Genomic DNA, 19,380 nt, shown 5'->3' on the forward strand with positions numbered 1-19,380 from the left:
GACATTGGTAATCTCCAAACTCTGGACCCCACCCAGTTCAGGTTTGTAAAAGGCAGATCATGTCTCCTAAACCTGATAGACTTCTTTGAAGCAGTCACCAAAGCCATAGACAAGGATAAGGTGGTTCACACAGCCTATCTAGATCTTGCCAAGGCTTTCGACACCATTCCCCACTCCGGAATTATAGATAAACTCACTAAACTATGTATAAATCCCTATGTCACAAGATGGGTTGCCAACTAGCTCACTGACAGAACCCACACTGTGAAAGTAGCAGACTCCAAATCCGACTTCAGACCAGTGACAAGTGGACTACCACAGGGTTCAGCCCTAGGTCCTCTCCTGTTTGGTATCCAATTATCTGAAGTACAGGCTAACACAGAAGGTCTTTGGCTAACAAAGTTCGCAGATGACTGCAAACTAGGAGCCATAATCGAAACTCCTAATGATGTGGACATCCTACAAAAGGGCCTCACTGAGACAGATGCCAGGTGTCAAAGCCATGGCCTCAAGCTCAATGCCAAAAAGTGCATTGTCATCCCCTTTGGTAAAAACTCTGTACCCATGAACTATAACATAGGCGGTAGTATACTTAACACCGAAAGTGTGATAAGAGACCCTGGGACACAGGTGGACAGTAGTCTCTCCTTTGATAATCACATTGCCACAGTAGTCAGGAAATCCTTCTACGTGACACACCTCATCCAGAAAAAAAGAGGTCATTGTTCCCCTCTACTCATCACTCATTAGACCCATTATAGAGTACAACGCCCCTTTTGGTATGTACCTCACAAGACATCTACAACAATTGGAAAGACCACAGAAATACCTCACAAAGAGGATTACTGGCCTCAAACAGATGCCCTATGCAGACCGTCTCAAAAAACTACAGCTTTACTCCATCGCATATTGCCTACTCAGGGTCGATCTCTGCCTAACATACAAAGCTATGTCAAACCCAGAGCTGTTGGATATGCTCCACTTAAAGAAATCCCAATCCCTCCGAGCTACACGCTCTAGGGACCTAAACCTTGTCACCACAATAAACAGAACATACAGAGGGATAGATTCCTGTCCCAGAGACTTCCCATACTCTGGAACAGACTACCTATCTATGTCAAACAGAGCTCCTCATTAGCACTCTTCAAGAAAAATCTTGAGGATTGGGTGGGAAATGGGAAATTCACTCAAGGGATCACTTCTGTGGCTCTGCTCGACAGAGGCACAGGAAAATAATTTTCTTGGGTGGCGAAAGCCAGGCTACATTTTTTGGCTAGGCTTATATAGGCCGTAGGGCCAATAGCCTAGTACCTACCTATGAACCTATAAATAATTATATTCATGCAAGTAATTGTTTGCAGATCATTTTATCAAAACGTTTCAAAATTCTATGGTAATATTGATATGTTGCTGTACACAGGCTTTATATTTATTTGATTTATCACTTGAATTATATCACCTTACTTTAACAACAAAAAACTGATCACTGCAAATCACAATCCCTTACCATCACCAGTAACATAAAACCCAGGGAACTTTCTAAAATAGGTGCTCTCGAATCGTTCATGGTTGCCATATATAGTGCGCATTAAGGATGGCCAGGGCTGACTGAAGACCTACAAAAAAAAAAACAGGAAATCAGACAATGCTTATTAGTTATTTTTAGACATATCTGGATATGTGATCAGTTCTAAGGAGGGAAGGTACAACAACAAATTCTTACAAAATTCCCCCAAAGTATAATTTCTGTTCAAAGTTCATTTAACATTACTAATACAACCAAGAAGACAACACTGTTACGCTGAAATCAGGGGGATTTAGTTTCATGTTTCTACACCTGTACCCTATGGTACTCAAATCAAAAGATAAAAAAGGCATGTGGATACAGAATGTTAAAAACACAGAAATTTATAACAAATCATTCAAAAATTTATCAGAAATATTTTATTAAAAGTAACGTATTTTCATATTCTTTAATTAAAACCTCATCAGAAATTAAATCAATCAAGTGAAACAGACTTTAAAAACCTCCCACTACGGAAGCATCTTTTCATTTCATCATGTCAGTCACCATCTGCAGAGGTTCTTGAGCCCAGGAAAATACAATCCTTGTCTGCCTTCACTTCTTCCACATCTCTTTCCAAAGATTTTAAAAGGTTAGATAGCATAATCTTATTTTTTGTATACTGAGCAGTAAGACAGTTTTTGCTTTTTCTTTTATTTTCAACAAGCTCTTCAATTGCCCCTTGTGTATATCTACATACCTGAGATTGGTAATATTTGTCCCGGAAACTGTAATCCCAGCGTCTGATTCACCTAACCCAGCAGTTTGCACGATACAGTCAATGTATAAATTAAATAAGTACTGTGACAACATGCAGCCATTTCTCACTCCTTTCTCAATCCTGAACCAATTTATTCCAGACTTAGTTTTAACTAATGCTTCTTAGTCTCCATACATATTCCTCTGGAGGAAAATCACATGACCTAGTAGCCCCATTACTCTAAGACCTTGCCACAGTTTCTTACATTGTATGTAGTCAAAGCTTTAACATAGCTGATAACACAGAAGTAATCTTTTATGGTTTTCATTACTTTCTCTGTTGACCAAGGGACGTTGGCAGTTTGATCTCTGATGCCTCTGCTTCTTCAAAAACCAAGCTGTCCAGATGGTAGTTCTTAGTCTATATATTGTTAAAATCTAGCTTGCAGGATCTTAAGAACAACCTTCTTAGCATGTGAAACAAAAGCAGTTCTTTGATAATTTGATCAGACTTCAGAACTGCCCTTTTTGGGACATGAATGTAACTCGATCTTTTCCAATCTACTGTCATGTCTTCCAAATTTACTGACAAGTTATGAGCAATACTGTATTATTTTACAAGATTTTAAACAATTCTGTTTAAAATCTATCACTGCCTGCAAGGCTTTCTGGGATCCATGCAACTTCACTATTCAGTAGGTCTGACTCCAGATCATAGAACATCTTATAGTATGTAAAAGTGAAATTACGGTCCTTCTTATAAATTTCTTCAGTATAACCTTATTAACTCTTTTAATATTCTCTACTTCTGTTAGGTTCCTCCCATCCTTGTCTTTTAGCATGCTCATTTTTACATAAAAGTTTCCTTCAACAGCACAATCATCTTGAAGAGATCTTTTTGTCTTTCCCATTCTATTACCTTCCATTTCTTTGCTGTGTTCCTTTAAATATGCTTCCTAATCTCTTGTCTCTTTTCAGGAATAGATTCAGTTTGACATACTTCCCCTACCCCGAGGGCCTTGTGTGCTTCTTCATTCCTCACTAACTTCCAGAAGCTCCAGAAAAAGAAAAATTGTCTTCTCATTTTTGGGGCATGGAGGTGGGAAGATTATGTTTGTTGCCACTTCCTGGACATTTTCATGAACTTCTATCCATAGTTCTTCAGGCCTTCTATCTACCAGATATAAACCCTTAAATCTGTACTTCGCCTACATTATATGTTCATATAGAATATTGCTGATCTAGTTGGCATGGAGAATTTTCCTATTTTCTTAAATTTGATAATACAACAATAATCTGAAATCATATATATATGTATGGATCTACTACCGGAGATCGAAATTACACTATTTCGAAATCCAGTAGTAGATGCCAGCCACTAGAACGAATGGCCAATGTTCTCCACTGTGGTGCGGTAGTCACAGACCTTAGGGTTAGGGCTTGGGTTAAGGACAGTGGATAGCCCTACTAGCTATCCACTATCCTTAACCCAAGACCTAACCCTAAGGTCCGTGACTACCGCACCACAGTGGAGGACATAGATCCGTGACTACTGCACCGTGGAGGACATGCAATTTCCTCCACTGTGGTGCGGTAGTCATGGACCTTAGGGTTAGGGCTTGGGTTAGCTATCCACTATGCTTAACCCAAGCCCTAACCCTAAGGTCCATAACCATTATCTCAAGTGGTGTTAGCGAAAGTGCACTTTTGGTGAAGTGCACTTTCGCGTTAGTGGGCATCTACTACTGGATTTCAAAATAGTGTAATTTCGATCTCTGGTAGTAGACCTATATATATATATATATATATATATATATATATATATATATATATATATATATATATATATTACACACACACACACACAAACACACACACACTTATATATATAGACATACGTGTATATGGTTCCCCTTCAAAACATCTAAAACCCTTAACATCTAAAATCATAACACTGAAACCATAACATCTAAAACCCAAAACATCTAAAACTCATAACATCGAATTTTATAACATCTAAAATGTGCATCACAACATTGAACACTACAAATCACATGAAAATAACATCCCCTCCACATATAATGACAGCAAACTAACAAACACACTTTTTCCTACATTTCTGCAGGGGGCTTGCTGGCTCTGCCCCCCACGCCCCCCCCCTAAATTAAATATACCAACTCCGAGATCTTACTACAGTGGGAAAAAGTTAATTTCCTAACCCCACTGTATCACGGTCACCATAAAGAATGTACACATAATATCTGTATCACTTACCTGTATGGCCTAAAAAACACATACAGAATGGCAAAATAAACACTATATAAAGAGTATAAATTCTTACACTATATAAATCATAACTATAGAAATAAAAACTACAATATCTCATAGTGATACCACAAGATTAATAGATTAAACTATAACATTTACACGTTCAATGATACACTATTACATATTTATACATTTTAGATGTTATGAAATTCGATGTTATGGGTTTTAGATGTTATGGATTTTAGATATTATGGTCTCGACGTTTTGATTTTAGGTGTTATGAGTTTTAGATGTTTTGAAGTGGAACTGTGTGTGTGTGTGTGTGTGTGTGTGTGTGTGTGTGTGTGTGTGTGTGTAAACATACAGAAAGGTCTTTAGCCTAGTACTCACCTATAAACCTGTAACTCACTTCCCTACACCCCTGTTATACCAACCTACTTCCTACCTAATACATCCCATACTCTCCCTCCTCAGTTATTGGCCCCCTCTTTTATTCCACTCTTCCCATTCAAATTCCCCTCATTTTAAACATGCCATTGTCACAACAATCACATAACTTTTTCATACGTCCAATAAACCTAAATGTTTATTCAATCTGTCACCCTTGTTAACTCAAAAAGGATCACCCGCTCACAAACTGTGCCGTCACATACTTGAATAAGATGAAATGTATATCCAAAATGTGTGTTAGCATAGAAGAGAATAACCAACATAATTAATTGCTGAAATGTATTTACTGTGCATATTATTTACAGTGATATAAAAAGTGTACACACCCCTGTTAAGATGCCAGGGTTTTGTGATATAAAAAAACGAGACTACAATAAAATCTTTTCAAAACATTTCCCACCTTTAATGTGACCTATAACCTGTACAATTCAGTTGAAAAACAAACATCTGTTAGGGGAAATATAAAAAATAAAAAACATACAATAAGCTGGTTGCATAAGTGTGCACACCCTTAAATTAATACTTTGTTGAAGCACCTTTTGATTTAATTACAGCATTCAGTCTTCTTGGGTAGGTGTATATCGGCATGGCAATTCTTGACTTGGCAATATTTGCCCCCTCTTCCTTGCAAAAGCGCTCCAAATCTGTCAGATTGTGAGGACATCTTCAGGTCACCTCAAAGATTTTCTGTTGGATTTAGGTCTGGGCTCTGGCTGGGCCATTCCAAAACTTTAATTTTCTTCTGGTGAAGCCATTCTTTTGTTGATTTGGATGTATGCTTGGGGTAACTGTCATGCTGAAAGGTGAAATTCCTCTTTATTTTCAGCTTTCTAGCAGACACCTGAAGGTTTTGGGCCAAAAGTGACTGGTATTTGGAATTGTTCATAATTCCCTCCACATTGACTAAAGCCCCAGTTCCAGCTGAAGAAAAGCAATCCCAAAGCATGATACTGCCACCACCATACTTCACTGTGGGGATGGTGTTCTTTTGGTGATGTGAAGTGTTTTTGCGCTAAACGTACCTTTTGGAATTGTAGCCAAAATGTTCAACCTTGGTCTCATCAGACCATAACACATTTTCTCACATGCTTTTGGGAACCTTGATGTATTGTTTTGCAAATTTTAACCGGGCCTGGATGTTTTTCTGTGTAAGAAAAGGCTTCCATCTTGTAACCCTACCCCATAGTCCAGATATATGGAGAATCCAGGAGATTGTTGTCACATGTAGTGCACAACCAGTACTTGGCAGAAATTCCTGCAGCTCCTTCCGTGTTGCTGTAGGTATCTTGGCAGCCTCCCTGACCAGTTTTTGTTTAACTGTTTCATCAATTTTGGAGGAATGTGCAGTTCTTTGCAACGTCACTGTTATCCCGTATTTTCTCCACTTTTTGATGACTGTCTTCACTGTGTTCCATGGTATATCCAATGCTGTGGAAAATTTTTGCACCCTTCTCCTGACTGATACATTTCAACAATGAGATCCCTTTGATGCTTTGTAAGGTCTCTGCGAAGCATGGCTTTTGCTGTAGCAGGCAACTGAATAAACATCAGGAAAATCCTACTAGGACAGCTGAACTTTATTAGGGGTTAATCAGAAACTCTTTAATTGATGGCAGGTGTGTACCCAAGAAGACTGAATGTTGTAATTAAATCAAAAGGTGCTTCAACAAAGTATTAGTTTAAGAATGTGCACACTTATGCAACCAGCTTATTGTGCATTTTTTATTTTTTATATTTTTCTCCTACCATATTTGTTTGTTTTTCAATTGAATTGTACAGGTTATAGGTCACATTAAAGGTGGGAAACGTTTTGAAATGATTTACTGTGGTCTCATTTTTTTTTTATATCACGAAAACCCGGCATTTTAACTGGGGTGTGTACACTTTTTATATCCACTGTATGTGTCTTTAACCAAATGTATGTAAACAAATACATCTGCATTATAATCTATGTTCAAAATGAATGCATCTACAGTGTAATCTCTACACTAAACTACGTAATCTCAGTTGTTCCTGAAACAGTACACAATATACCTTGTCTTTATATCCAAGGGAAAAAAACTTTTAATTGTAATCTTAACTTGTATGAAATGGAGCTTTTCTCCCTGGGAATCCACCAAAACGGAGTACATTTCTGCCCAGTGGACTATCCCAGTTAACAAATGTAATAAATAATTAACTGATTACAAATTTTGCATTGAAAATCTGGAAGTTCAGGCCAGAGTTAACTCCAGGTTTTGCTTATTATTTGCAACTTATTGAATTAATTGTTAAGCATTATTCTATGTGTATTGCTAATTTGACAAAGGAGGTATGTGTCTTAGATGAAGAGATTAAACTTAATGATTCTTTCACTAAGTTCAAATTTGATTATGCACGCATTTTTTCCAGTATTGACACATACTTAGTAAAAATTAAGTCAAATAAATCCAAAAAATTGTATAGGGACAGGCTTGCATACACAAATGATAAAGCCTACCCCAAGTTATCTATTAAACAGCAGGATAAAAGGAAGGATGCTCAATATGATGACACAGATAGGGAGGAACCTGGTTGTTCATGTAACACACATTCTGCTTCTCCTAATACTGATAGCCAAAACGGCCCTAGGAGAAGCAATAGGAACAAAAACAAACATGGTAACAAAGACAGTTTCAATGAACACCCTGTTAACAACATTAATGGGGGCAATAATAGTAAATCAAAATCGGATAGCCCTTTTTTAGGGGAACAGAACAACCGAACCCGGAGGGGGAACAAGAATTGGACACACTAATGGATGTGGAAACCAACCCAATTGATTGCCTTCCCTGTATTATAACAAATGAAAGGGGTGATTTTACAATATACAACTTTTCAGCTCTTGAATTGGAACCAGAACTTGTGGAATTATTAGCCTTAGGCAATACATTTGTCCCAACTAGACGATGTGATGTAGCCAGGGTCCTTTTAGACCTGAAATGTTATGTAAGAAAACTGAATTTAAAATTGTTATTTAATGATTCCACACGAAGTGAATCCAATAAACTTAAACTTCCTAGTGTCTTTAACCCCCCACTACATGTGGGGTTAAAAATGTTCGAGAATGCATGTGAAATAGATATCAGATATATGGACAAAGTCTTTATAGCTACAACTAACCAATTTAACATCACCAGAGAACAACTAGTTGCCCTCAATAATGTACGGGCAACTTCTGTCAGAATTATAAAGCCTGACAAAGGGGGTGGGTTGGTAATATTTGAACAGATGGATTATGTAGAGAGAATGTATAAGGTATTGAATTCTCCAGCATATGAAGCCACCACATTAAATGAACTGAATAGTAGCTCTAACAGAATTAGGGGCTATTTTAGAGATCTGTTCATTGAAGGGAGAATTGATTTAGATACCTTAAATTATATAGACATTTTGCACCCAAAGATACCCGTAATGTTCGGTATACCTAAGGTACATAAAAACCTTAGTGATCCACCGATGCGGGCCCTTATCGATGGGAGATCTTCGTTATCTTATCCCTGTTCTAAATTTATTGATTCCTTGCTCTCAAAATATTTAGAACTTATTCCGAGCATCTGCAAGGATTCCTGGTCCCTTTTGACCAACTTGAATGATATCTGTATGGAGGACTCCATCAATTTCCTAACTATCGATGTTGTCGACCTATATACCTCCATTCCACACCAGGAGGCAACAGAATGGGTCGATCTGCTCCTAACTGACTTGGGAGCTCCTAAAAATGACATCAACAATATCACAGAACTACTGGATATTGTTTTATCTTCCAATTATTTCCTTTTTGAGAAGGACTTGTATATCCAAAAACAAGGTGTAGCTATGGGGTCTCCATGTGGGGCCTCAGTAGCAAACTTATTTATGGCATACTGGGAGAGGCAATTCATCCTAAACAACATCGAATGGAAGGATAAGTTGGTTTACTACACACGTTTTCTTGATGATGTGTTTATCCTGTTCAAGGGCAATTCTGAACGGGCACAAGAATTTGTGGATTACTTGAATCAAACAACGTCCTTTCTTAAATTCACCTATAATTTTGCTACAGATGCCATCGACTATCTTGACGTCAGGTTGACAAGAGATACTTTGACCACCAAGTTAAAATCAGTTATTTTTAGAAAGGATACATTAGTCAACTCATTTTTGCACTATTCTAGTGCACATCCCTTCAAACTTAAAAGAGCCATAGTGAAAGGCCAGTTAGTGAGGGCGGTTAGAATGTGCACAGATCTACCTGATTTTTTATCTGAATGTACATTCTTAAAGGGATTATTCCTGAACCGTGGTTATCCTCTCTACTTAATTGAAGATTTGATAGATGAGGTAGAATCCAAGAGAACTAATGGCTTTTACAATCCACTTTTGGTTAGTCCACTTGAGGTGGTCGCAGATCTGGCAGCAGGGCAGGACGTCCCAATTTTTCCAACTATAGGGCCTGGGGCCATTGTTACAGTAAATGCCCATTCAAATGAATATCCATGTAGTTTTATTACTACCTTCAACATCAACTCCTATTCGATTCAAGAAATATTGAATAAGAATTGGCATTTTATTTCCAGTACCCCCTTGTTGGCGGAAAAACTAGGAGATAAACCTAGAACAGTTTATAAAAGAGGGAAGAATATCAAAGAATTACTGCAAAAAAATCCAGTTCAAGAAATTCAAAGTAGGACAAAAGGATCTTTTGCATGTGGTTTCTGTAGCCAGTGTCCCTGTATTAAGTCTGGCAGTTCTTTTTCTATTAAGGAGAAGAAATTTGATATCTACCATAGAATTACGTGCAGTACAAAATCTATAGTTTACGTAGCGTTTTGTTCCTGCTGTCCGGTATACTATGTCGGCAAGACCGACAGAAGGTTCAAGGACCGCATTTATCAGCACAATTATGCCATCAAAAATAAGAAGTGTGAGAATGCTTTGGCCAAACATATAGTAAATTGTCCTGGTCATTCCTTTTCATTCATGGGCATTGACCATATTACTGATTCTATCAGAGGAGGGCCTACGTCTATTTTATTAGAAAATTGTGAATTGCTATGGCAATTGAAGTTGGACGCGTTTAATACACCTGGTCTTAACGACAGTTGCAATATTGCCGCCCACTTAAAATACAAATCTTACTTGAGGTAGTTCATCCATTCGAATTTAATTTTTAAAAATTAGTTTGTGATTTCCTTCCCTGTCACCTTGTTAGGTTAGTTTCTCAGGGATCCTAATGTGCTTGCACAAAGTCTCTGTTTTATGTAAAGGGGTGTTCTTGTATAAGAAAAATAGGCACTCGATCTCAACCTTACTTCCGGAAGGCTGAAACCTCATTGAACTGTCTATGAGCGCACACAGTTTATGTGAATTGACCATTTGGATGTCCTTGTTATCTATATTTAAGATCGTTCCAACATACATTAGTGCCTTTGGGGCTTCTTGAGAAAATAAGTCAGATTATACAAATAGGCACATCTTTTATGAATGTTTTTAGATTGCTCGATGCATACAAATTGGATTTGGCTTAGCCTGATATATTTAAAATTGAAAATACATTCTGGTTTTAGTAAAAAGCAGTTTCTGCTAGTCTTCTGTATTAACACATGTTTTACTCTGATTTTGTGCCTTTTATTAAGTGGCCTGACAAAACTTACATTGATTTAATGAGTTAAGCATCTGTTGATGTTTAAATGGTGCTATTCATGTTTTAGCTTAAGATGTCGTTTTTGCTTTTATTTATGTGTGGCTTTTATCATTGAGTATTTAGGGTGTTGCTGGTGCTTTAAAACTCAATTTAGTCAGGAAGTGATGAAATCACAGTAACACTTCGCTGCTTATTTAAGAGTGTGTTTTTATTTCTAATATATTTACTCTGAAGAAGCTACCATTTGTGTGTAGCGAAAACGCTGCTTTGTCTTGTAAAAACAATAAAAAATTTGCGTTAAGGAACTAAACGCTTGGTGAGGTCCTGTTTGAGCTCGAGGCTTTATTTCATTGGTTTCACTGTGTTCCATGGTATATCCAATGCTGTGGAAAATTTTTGCACCCTTCTCCTGACTGATACATTTCAACAATGAGATCCCTTTGATGCTTTGTAAGGTCTCTGCGAACCATGGCTTTTGCTGCAGCAGGCAACTGAATAAACATCAGGAAAATCCTACTAGGACAGCTGAACTTTATTAGGGGTTAATCAGAAACTCTTTAATTGATGGCAGGTGTGTACCCAAGAAGACTGAATGTTGTAATTAAATCAAAAGGTGCTTCAACAAAGTATTAGTTTAAGAATGTGCACACTTATGCAACCAGCTTATTGTGCATTTTTTATTTTTTATATTTTTCTCCTACCATATTTGTTTGTTTTTCAATTGAATTGTACAGGTTATAGGTCACATTAAAGGTGGGAAATGTTTTGAAATGATTTACTGTGGTCTCATTGTTTTTTTTATATCACGAAAACCCGGCATTTTAACTGGGGTGTGTACACTTTTTATATCCACTGTATGTGTCTTTAACCAAATGTATGTAAACAAATACATCTGCATTATAATCTATGTTCAAAATGAATGCATCTACAGTGTAATCTCTACACTAAACTACATAATCTCAGTTGTTCCTGAAACAGTACACAATATACCTTGTCTTTATATCCAAGGGAAAAAAACTTTTAATTGTAATCTTAACTTGTATGAAATGGAGCTTTTCTCCCTGGGAATCCACCAAAACGGAGTACATTTCTGCCCAGTGGACTATCCCAGTTAACAAATGTAATAAATAATTAACTGATTATAAATTTTGCATTGAAAATCTGGAAGTTCAGGCCAGAGTTAACTCCAGGTTTTGCTTTTTCTGACAAACGCAAAGTAAACTGATTAAAGTATTAACCATCTGGTGATATCCATATATAAAGATGCCTCTTAAGCTGTTGAAAAGAACAGTGTTTGCTACAACCAGAGAATTAATCTTGACAGAACTCTCCTTTGTCTACATCCATTTGCATTGCATACACTAAACACAAACTTGCGCATTATTTCAGATTTTCTTTGACTACTGACTTTATCATTCTAATTGTCTATGATATAAATAATGTCCATTTTAGTGCTATATCCTGGAGGTGCTACAAATCCTCATAAAACTGACTGACTTCCTTCTAATCAGGATCTGTAGTGGAACATAAACTGCTATCACTGTATTGTTGAACGGCCTGCCCCATTTGCACTCATTCTTTGATTTCTGGATTACACCTCAGCACTGATTTTGATATCCTCTGATCAACTGTGATGGCTATTCGATTTGCCAAAAACAATGGCATAAATGGAAAAGGCCTTCACTACTCCCAAGTGACCTCACTTTGATTAGTGGCTCAGGCACCTGACAGTAATGACAAAGGAGGGTGTTGGCTATCATAGCAGCGGGTGGGGGAAGTAGGATACACACAGCCATGCCACTTTGGGGGAGAAGAGTGGAAACACTGCACTGGGTATTCTGGGTTGGGCTTACAGCTCAATAAATGAAAAAAGCACACCACGGTACCAAAAAATCACCAGTAAAAAGTCCAAGGTACCCAACGAAGGGAAGTCCAGCCACAAAACGAATAAAAACAGGTTTATTCCAACGAACCAAACCACATTAACGTTTCTTAAACTCCACAAATATGTTTTCATTTAAAGTACTTCATCAGATGCAGACTTTGTTTTTTTTTTTCTGTTTCAGTTGCTGTATTTCACAGGTAGACGGGTGTGTCTCACAGATTTTTTTTTTGTAGTCTGGTTGTGATGGTCTTGCCTTTTGTTTGCTTTCTTTCTCTCTCTCTCTCTCTCTCTGGTAGATGTAGAAAAATACATGATTGTATTGATTGACATGTATTTTTCTACATCTACCAGAGAGAGACAGAAAGAAAGAAAGCAAACAAAAGGCAAGACCATCACAACCAGACTACAAAAAAAAAAATCTGTGAGACACACCCGTCTACCTGTGAAATACAGCAACTGAAACAGGCAAAAAAAAAAAACAAAATCTACATCTTATGAACTACTTTAAACAAAAATGTATTTGTGAAGTTTAAGAAACGTTAATGTGGTTTGGTTCGTTGGAATAAAGCTCTTTTTATTCGTTTTGTGGCTGGACTTCCCCTCTTTGGATACCTTGGACTTTTTATTGGGCTTACAGCTCACCATACCACTGCCTGGTGGTAACCCTCATTAGCTTCTGCATTTCACAGACAGATGGCACTAGAGTTCTCTGTGGTGATGCAGGTAGTCTGTCCCCCAACACCATATGCAGGGTTAAGGACTTAAACAAATGCTGTCATTGTCAGGATGTCAGTAAGAGTGCAAGCCTCTCAGTAACTGCCTGAATAGCAGCCTCTATGGGTGGCCCTCACTCTAACTGATCCGGGGATTCCCCACCACTAGGTAAGTAACAAGCTAAACTACAACGGGGAATACTTTGTGGTCAGCAAGTAGGGATGGGGTGAGGAGCATCTAGAAAAAAGTTTACTCTGTTTCTTTTGCATGACTCTTATCCACAGTAGAAGATGATGATTATCTGATGTAAAGGGACCCATTTCAGTCCGTTTTAGTTCACTAAATCCAAAGATGCTGATGATTATTCTTGTCATCCCTTGTTTAATCACATCCAGTTTACCTTGGATCACAGTTCTAACATTTGAAGTCCCGGAAATGCACAGTTCTTTACAGCATCTGACTTTCCCTTCATCTTTGAACTCTTCAGCAGTTGAATATTCTCTCACCTTTACTCCTTCCATGTAATAACCTCTAGCATTACTAGTATTTCTCCTCTGCTCTTCCACAGTAGTAATATCTCGGGCACCTTCAGACCAGAGGCTCTCACATGTCATAGGTTAATAGGTAAGTACTAGGCAATCAGTCTGCAGACCATTTCAAACCTAGTCAAAAAACCGTATTCAAAATGTCCCTCTAGTCTCAATGAAGGCAAGACAATATAGATGAGGACAGAAAAGGAGGCTGCCCATCTAATTATCAAGGCTAACTTAGAAGGCGACAAGGGTGCTACTCTGCTTGACATGTAGTGGAAGTTTGTTACAGAGCTGAAAGATACATTGGGGATATAAATCTATCACACCAACGTGTCTTATTTATCTACTGATGAAGGTTTAGTTCCTTTAAAGGAGTACTTGATGTACCATTAGTTTTGCAAAGGAAGAGAAGCTCAAACAGGGTTCAATCTTTCATGATATGAAAGGCTAGACATTGATCTCCATGGAAGAGTCTGTAAGAGACTGAGTCAGAAAAATGACTGAAAGTCTCTCATGATAACTTAAAAAGATCAGTGATCCCAAAAATCTTAGTTATGAATCTCTTGTGGTCTCTCAAGTTGTACGATAAGTTTAGATAACAAAAGGTGCGTAATAGGTCTGCTAAGATATGAGTAAAGGGGAATTAAAACTTCTTTGGATCATAATGGTCAAATGATAAGGAATTATCAACAAGAGTACCCAGACCACTTACAACAGTGTCTTATTGGAGGGGTGCATCTCCTATATGGTAAGTGAAACTGTTTTGTTTAGCAAAATGAACTAGGTTACACTTTTTTACATTTAATTTGAGATAACTGTCCTTGCACCAGTTGTTAACATGGTCTACACCATGATGGAGCAAGTGTGAGTCAGCTGAAGATGAATAACAGCACCCAGTTTGCAGTCATCTGTAAATGCAGTTAGCCAAAGGCTAAAAGTGCTAGCCTGGAGGTCTGAGAAATGTATGCCAAATAGGAGACGGCCCAAAACTGAGTCCTGCGGTACACCACTGGTAACTTTTTTTGCTTTCAAAAGTGGCACCTACTACTCTAACAACAAGGGTTCTGTCAGACAACCAGCTAGCTATCCATTGTACAATATAAGGGTTTATATTCAGATTTACAAGTCTATCAATATTGCCTGCATGGGGAAAAGTATCAAAGATCTTGGCCAGGTTTAGATATGCAGAATGCACTGCATAACCACTACCCTCTGCTTCAGTTACTTTTTCAAATATATTAATGAGGTTAAAGAAGAAGGCCTTTCGTTTGATAAAGCTAAATTGATGAGGATCTAGGGTTAAGTGATTTTCAATGTCCAGATAAATGAAATGTGGCATACTGTTCTCCATAGCTTTACATATAAGGCTAGTGACATTGATGAGTCTATAGTTACCAGGGTCCATGGTCGGGCCACCCTTGTGTAATGACATTACAACAGCTGCTTTCCAGGCTTCAGGAATGTAATCAGTGGAAATATTTAAGTAGGCATTCAGAAAGGCCATATTTGGCACTGATAATCAGGTAACATGGAATGTTGTCAGGGCCCATGGATTAAATAGTCATAGTTTTTGAAGGGCTGAGACAACTTGATCCATAGTAATTAAAGGGGATGCCTGGGATTGTGGAACCTGCGGGATAGCTATAACTGTGGGTGGAGTAAGATTTGCACTAAATTTGTTAGCTAGCATATTGGCTATTTCCTTTAGGTCAGAGAGCGTAGGATTATTGTGGACAAGCTCCAAACACTATCAGGTGTTGGTTTAAACTTCCCGACTGACTTAAAGATTTCCAGTTATTTTTGGTTTTAGTGGTTATTTTAAGTCTTATCTTCAGGTGTCATTTCAACCGGTTACTGGTTGCTTTTGTCCAAAGGGTTTCTTTGGTGAACAATACTGGGGAGGATTACCATTATCTTGCCGACTACTACAGGGAAAAAAAACAGTTGGGAAAGTACCAAAAACTATCCTCTCATTTCCCACCTCTAGGTGCACAGTCTAAAGCATAAGAAGATGACAAGCAAATCTTGCTCATCTTCCAGACTAGACATTTACTGGACATTTATTTTTACAGTACTATAGACTATACAAGCAGATGTCCAGAAAACAATCCTGCAAATACCTTTGGGGATATAGTTGTAAAAAAAAAAAGTACAATAAGTGCTACTGACATAGCAGTGAGAGCCCTAACTTCTCCTGTCAACAATCTTATTGCATTTGCAATAACAAAAGCCAAAGCAATTATATAGCTATTTACAAGTGGTCTGTTTAATGACTGGATGACCCTGTTTTCTTTTCATAAAAGAAAAAAACAGGAATCCATTTGCCTAATGGGTTTGTTTCTTTTAGTGTAAAATATATGAGTGACCTACGCACATCCATGCAATACAGAATTCCTTTCCTTTAATTTATTGTTTGGAAAGAAAACAAGACAAATGAAGGGAATGTTTCAAATGACATCAGGAAATACATCAGGTATGAAGAAGGAATTTGTCTTTCATGATGGAGTGTCCCCTGTGAAAAGTGGGTATGGCTCTTTACACATCAATACCTGCAGCTCATTCTGCTGTTAAACGTGTAATGCAGTATGCAGAGAATGTGCATACCTAAAATGGCGCTACATGACAGCCAACAGGACTATTTAACAATGTGGTTTTTACAACGCAAGCTCTACAAAATGCGCAATTACAAATACAGCCATCTATAATTAATAACACTGTAATCATTACTCTCTGAGATAGCTCTACCCTCAGGAGAGAGACACAAATCCACAGTTTAACCCGCTCAGTACACATCGGCAGTATACAAGTATCAGATACTGGATTTACAGATCAAATTTTCAATATCACATTTGCTCTGCCAAGCACACAGTTCAGCAGATTTAAGTCAACAAAGTCGGGCAGAGAAGATCTTGTATACTTTTGGAAGTACTTGGCTTTCTTTGTGATTGTACTTCCCTTTAACTCTTCCTAGGCTTTAAGCAGTGTGTTCCCTTCAGAACTGACTGGATTTCAGTCTAATCACAAAATGCCCATCATTTCTACAGCAAGATATTTATGCCACTAATATTTTCACTTTGTTATAAACAGGATTTTTTTAGTGTAACTGAAGAAAAATAAGCATTTCAACTGGTAATCTAAACTGACCATGTTTGCTCTGTTTTTTTTTTTTACAGTAAAACACAAAAGGTGTGTCACTGGCAGGTTCAAGCACTACACAATTCCTGACTTGTGAGCAAAGGAGTCAGCCTACTTACTGCTTTAAGACAGCAAAAAAGTGACAACAGCTACCCTTCATTCAAGGCTATTTTGTATAATTTTGTTTGGCAGTCATGCACAGGAAGCCATTAACACAGCGTTCAAGAGCAGTGAACTAAATCAATACTTCACTCAAACATCGCCTAATCTCATGTAGCTGCACATCAGATATTACAGCAACTAGATTTCCTGTCTGGGACCTAAAGACACTTGCAGACAAGCCCTGATAAAAGAAAAAAAGGATCCAAATACTCTTATGAGTTTCATAATGCCAGACAAATTACTCTTTGGAACAATCAATAAATACCATTTCCACGTTTTGTGTTCCTGTGGAAGATTCATTAGATTTAAACTATTATTGTTTCCTCTTTTTCTCTCCCTCTCTCTCTCTCTCCCTCCCTCTTCAGCCTTCCTGCAGTTAGATGGAAAACTCCACAGACACATGAAAAACTACTGCTTTTTTGTGATGGTCAACTGAAGCCTCATCAAATCCCCACATTTTGTTTCATGACTTTCTTTCTCAAATACACTTTATTTTTCTCAGAGCTGTTCATCTGTTTCACTGTCTCATATTGTCTCTCTCTCTCTCGCTCTCTCTCTCTCTCACACACACTGTCATTTGTCCTTTATTTACATCATGCAGAATATAACATCTCATCACTGGGAATAACAGTGCGAGCCTAAAGGGGCTACAGACTCCATTCATCATTTGTCTTATTGCACTAAATCACAAGAACGTTGATGTTCCATGAACAATAACGATTATGCCATGAATGTTAAGCACTGGATCTCCAGAGATCAATTAGTAGAGAACTAAATGCTGTACATTTTTTTCTTTACATCTATTTTTCTTACATTGACTGCCCTAACTAGTTCAGCAGCCCTGAATGTCCCATCACCAGTTTTCTTTATGACACTTCTAATTCTATTGCTAGTTCACATAGAAGAGGTCACAAGAACCGTACAAATCTTCCTGGCAAAGTAGATAAGTCTGATGTAATTCCGAGTCCATTTAGCAGTGCTGGACCTCTACCGCATAACCTTCCTCATCTGCTTGAGGCTGTTTCTCTCAGCTTCAGCATTTCAGTTCTACCACACTACATGGCAGGAACGTGCATTCATTCACGAGGCCAAGCACCATCAGTCCATGTCTCCAGCTGCAATTTGATGGTAGCTTAGCAGCAAACCAGACCAGCTGTGTTCAAAGAGAGAATGCGAGTTTTGGCTGCTTGGCTAAACCATTAGCAAAGGATGCTTCTGAGTGCAGAAGGTTCGTTTTGTCATTGCTACTGATCTAGAAAAATGGAGTCATGAGGGCTCTGAGCACACTGGTATCACAGCAGCAGACTACTACTGTATGATGCAGCATTACAATGCAGACCACCTGAGGATTTTCAAGCTCCTGCCATTTCCACACATTCTTGCTAAAACAGAAGACAAAAGCTCATAAGAAATTCCTTAATATATGACAGTACATCTGAAGCCTGCTAGCCAGTCAAACAGCTATGACAGTACATCTGAAGCCTGCTAGCCAGTCAAACAGCTATACACTTGAAAACAAGTTACATACTCACCATAATGACAGATCAGTGTAGTTTTTTCGCCAGGTTCAACGTTTGGGTTACTGGATCCAACCTCGATGCTTTAAGAAATGTGGATCCAGGGCTCTGACTCCTCCCATACCCATAATCCCTCTCTTCCTGTAAATATCACAGATTGAGTTTACCTGCTTAGTTGCTAACAAAGTCTCTTATTATCCCATAATTATAACACCCTAAATTATATACTAGAATATAGCCTGGAGAAAACAAGCAGCTGAGGCTGAACATAGACAGGGTTCCTGGTTAGGTCCATTCGACCAAAGAGAAGAACCAGGTGAAAACATCTAGAAGGGGGAAGGAGTGAGGGATGTTGAACTAGATGAAAAGAAGACAGCACGGATCTATCATTATGGTGCCTATATAACATTTGTACCCAATGCTGTCATTTTTTTCGTCTGATTCAACCTTTGTGACAGATTCCCTAGCTTCCACAAACTTGGGAGATTTCAAGGATGGAAATTCCTGAGAATGGTGGAGCTGAAAGATACACAGGATGTTAATTATACATCCATCTTGTAACGAGAAATGAATGCGTGAATTGTGAACCAAGTTGTTGCAGCACAGATTTCATTTATAGGAAGTCTCTGCATAAAGGCAGTAGAAGTAGCCACACACGTTACTGAATAAGCTATTGTTTCTTAGGTTAAAGGGAGTCACAATACATCGTCTACAAAGACTATGTAGTCTAACAGCCACCTTGGCAGTGTGACTTTAGAAACATTCTGACCTAACTTTCCTTTAGAAAAGGCTACAAACAGCTGATCAGA

At 38.0% G+C, this 19,380-nt stretch overlaps 1 protein-coding gene across 2 annotated transcripts in view; it reads right to left on the minus strand.

Annotated features, from left to right (window-relative positions):
- The window catches only part of LOC122797979 (acetyl-coenzyme A synthetase, cytoplasmic-like), a 1,448,208-nt gene that overhangs the window by 221,028 nt on the left and 1,207,800 nt on the right, over positions 1–19,380 (minus strand). For both annotated transcript variants that reach the window (XM_044066533.1, XM_044066532.1), the window contains one exon: positions 1,508–1,616. In XM_044066533.1, coding sequence (XP_043922468.1) covers positions 1,508–1,616 — 109 coding nt within the window. The remainder of the gene's footprint in view (positions 1–1,507; positions 1,617–19,380) is intronic.

The sequence above is a fragment of the Protopterus annectens genome, chromosome 3.part1, assembly GCF_019279795.1.
Source record: "Protopterus annectens isolate FY-2018-M chromosome 3.part1, PAN1.0, whole genome shotgun sequence".
NCBI classification, from domain to species: Eukaryota; Metazoa; Chordata; order Ceratodontiformes; family Protopteridae; genus Protopterus; species Protopterus annectens.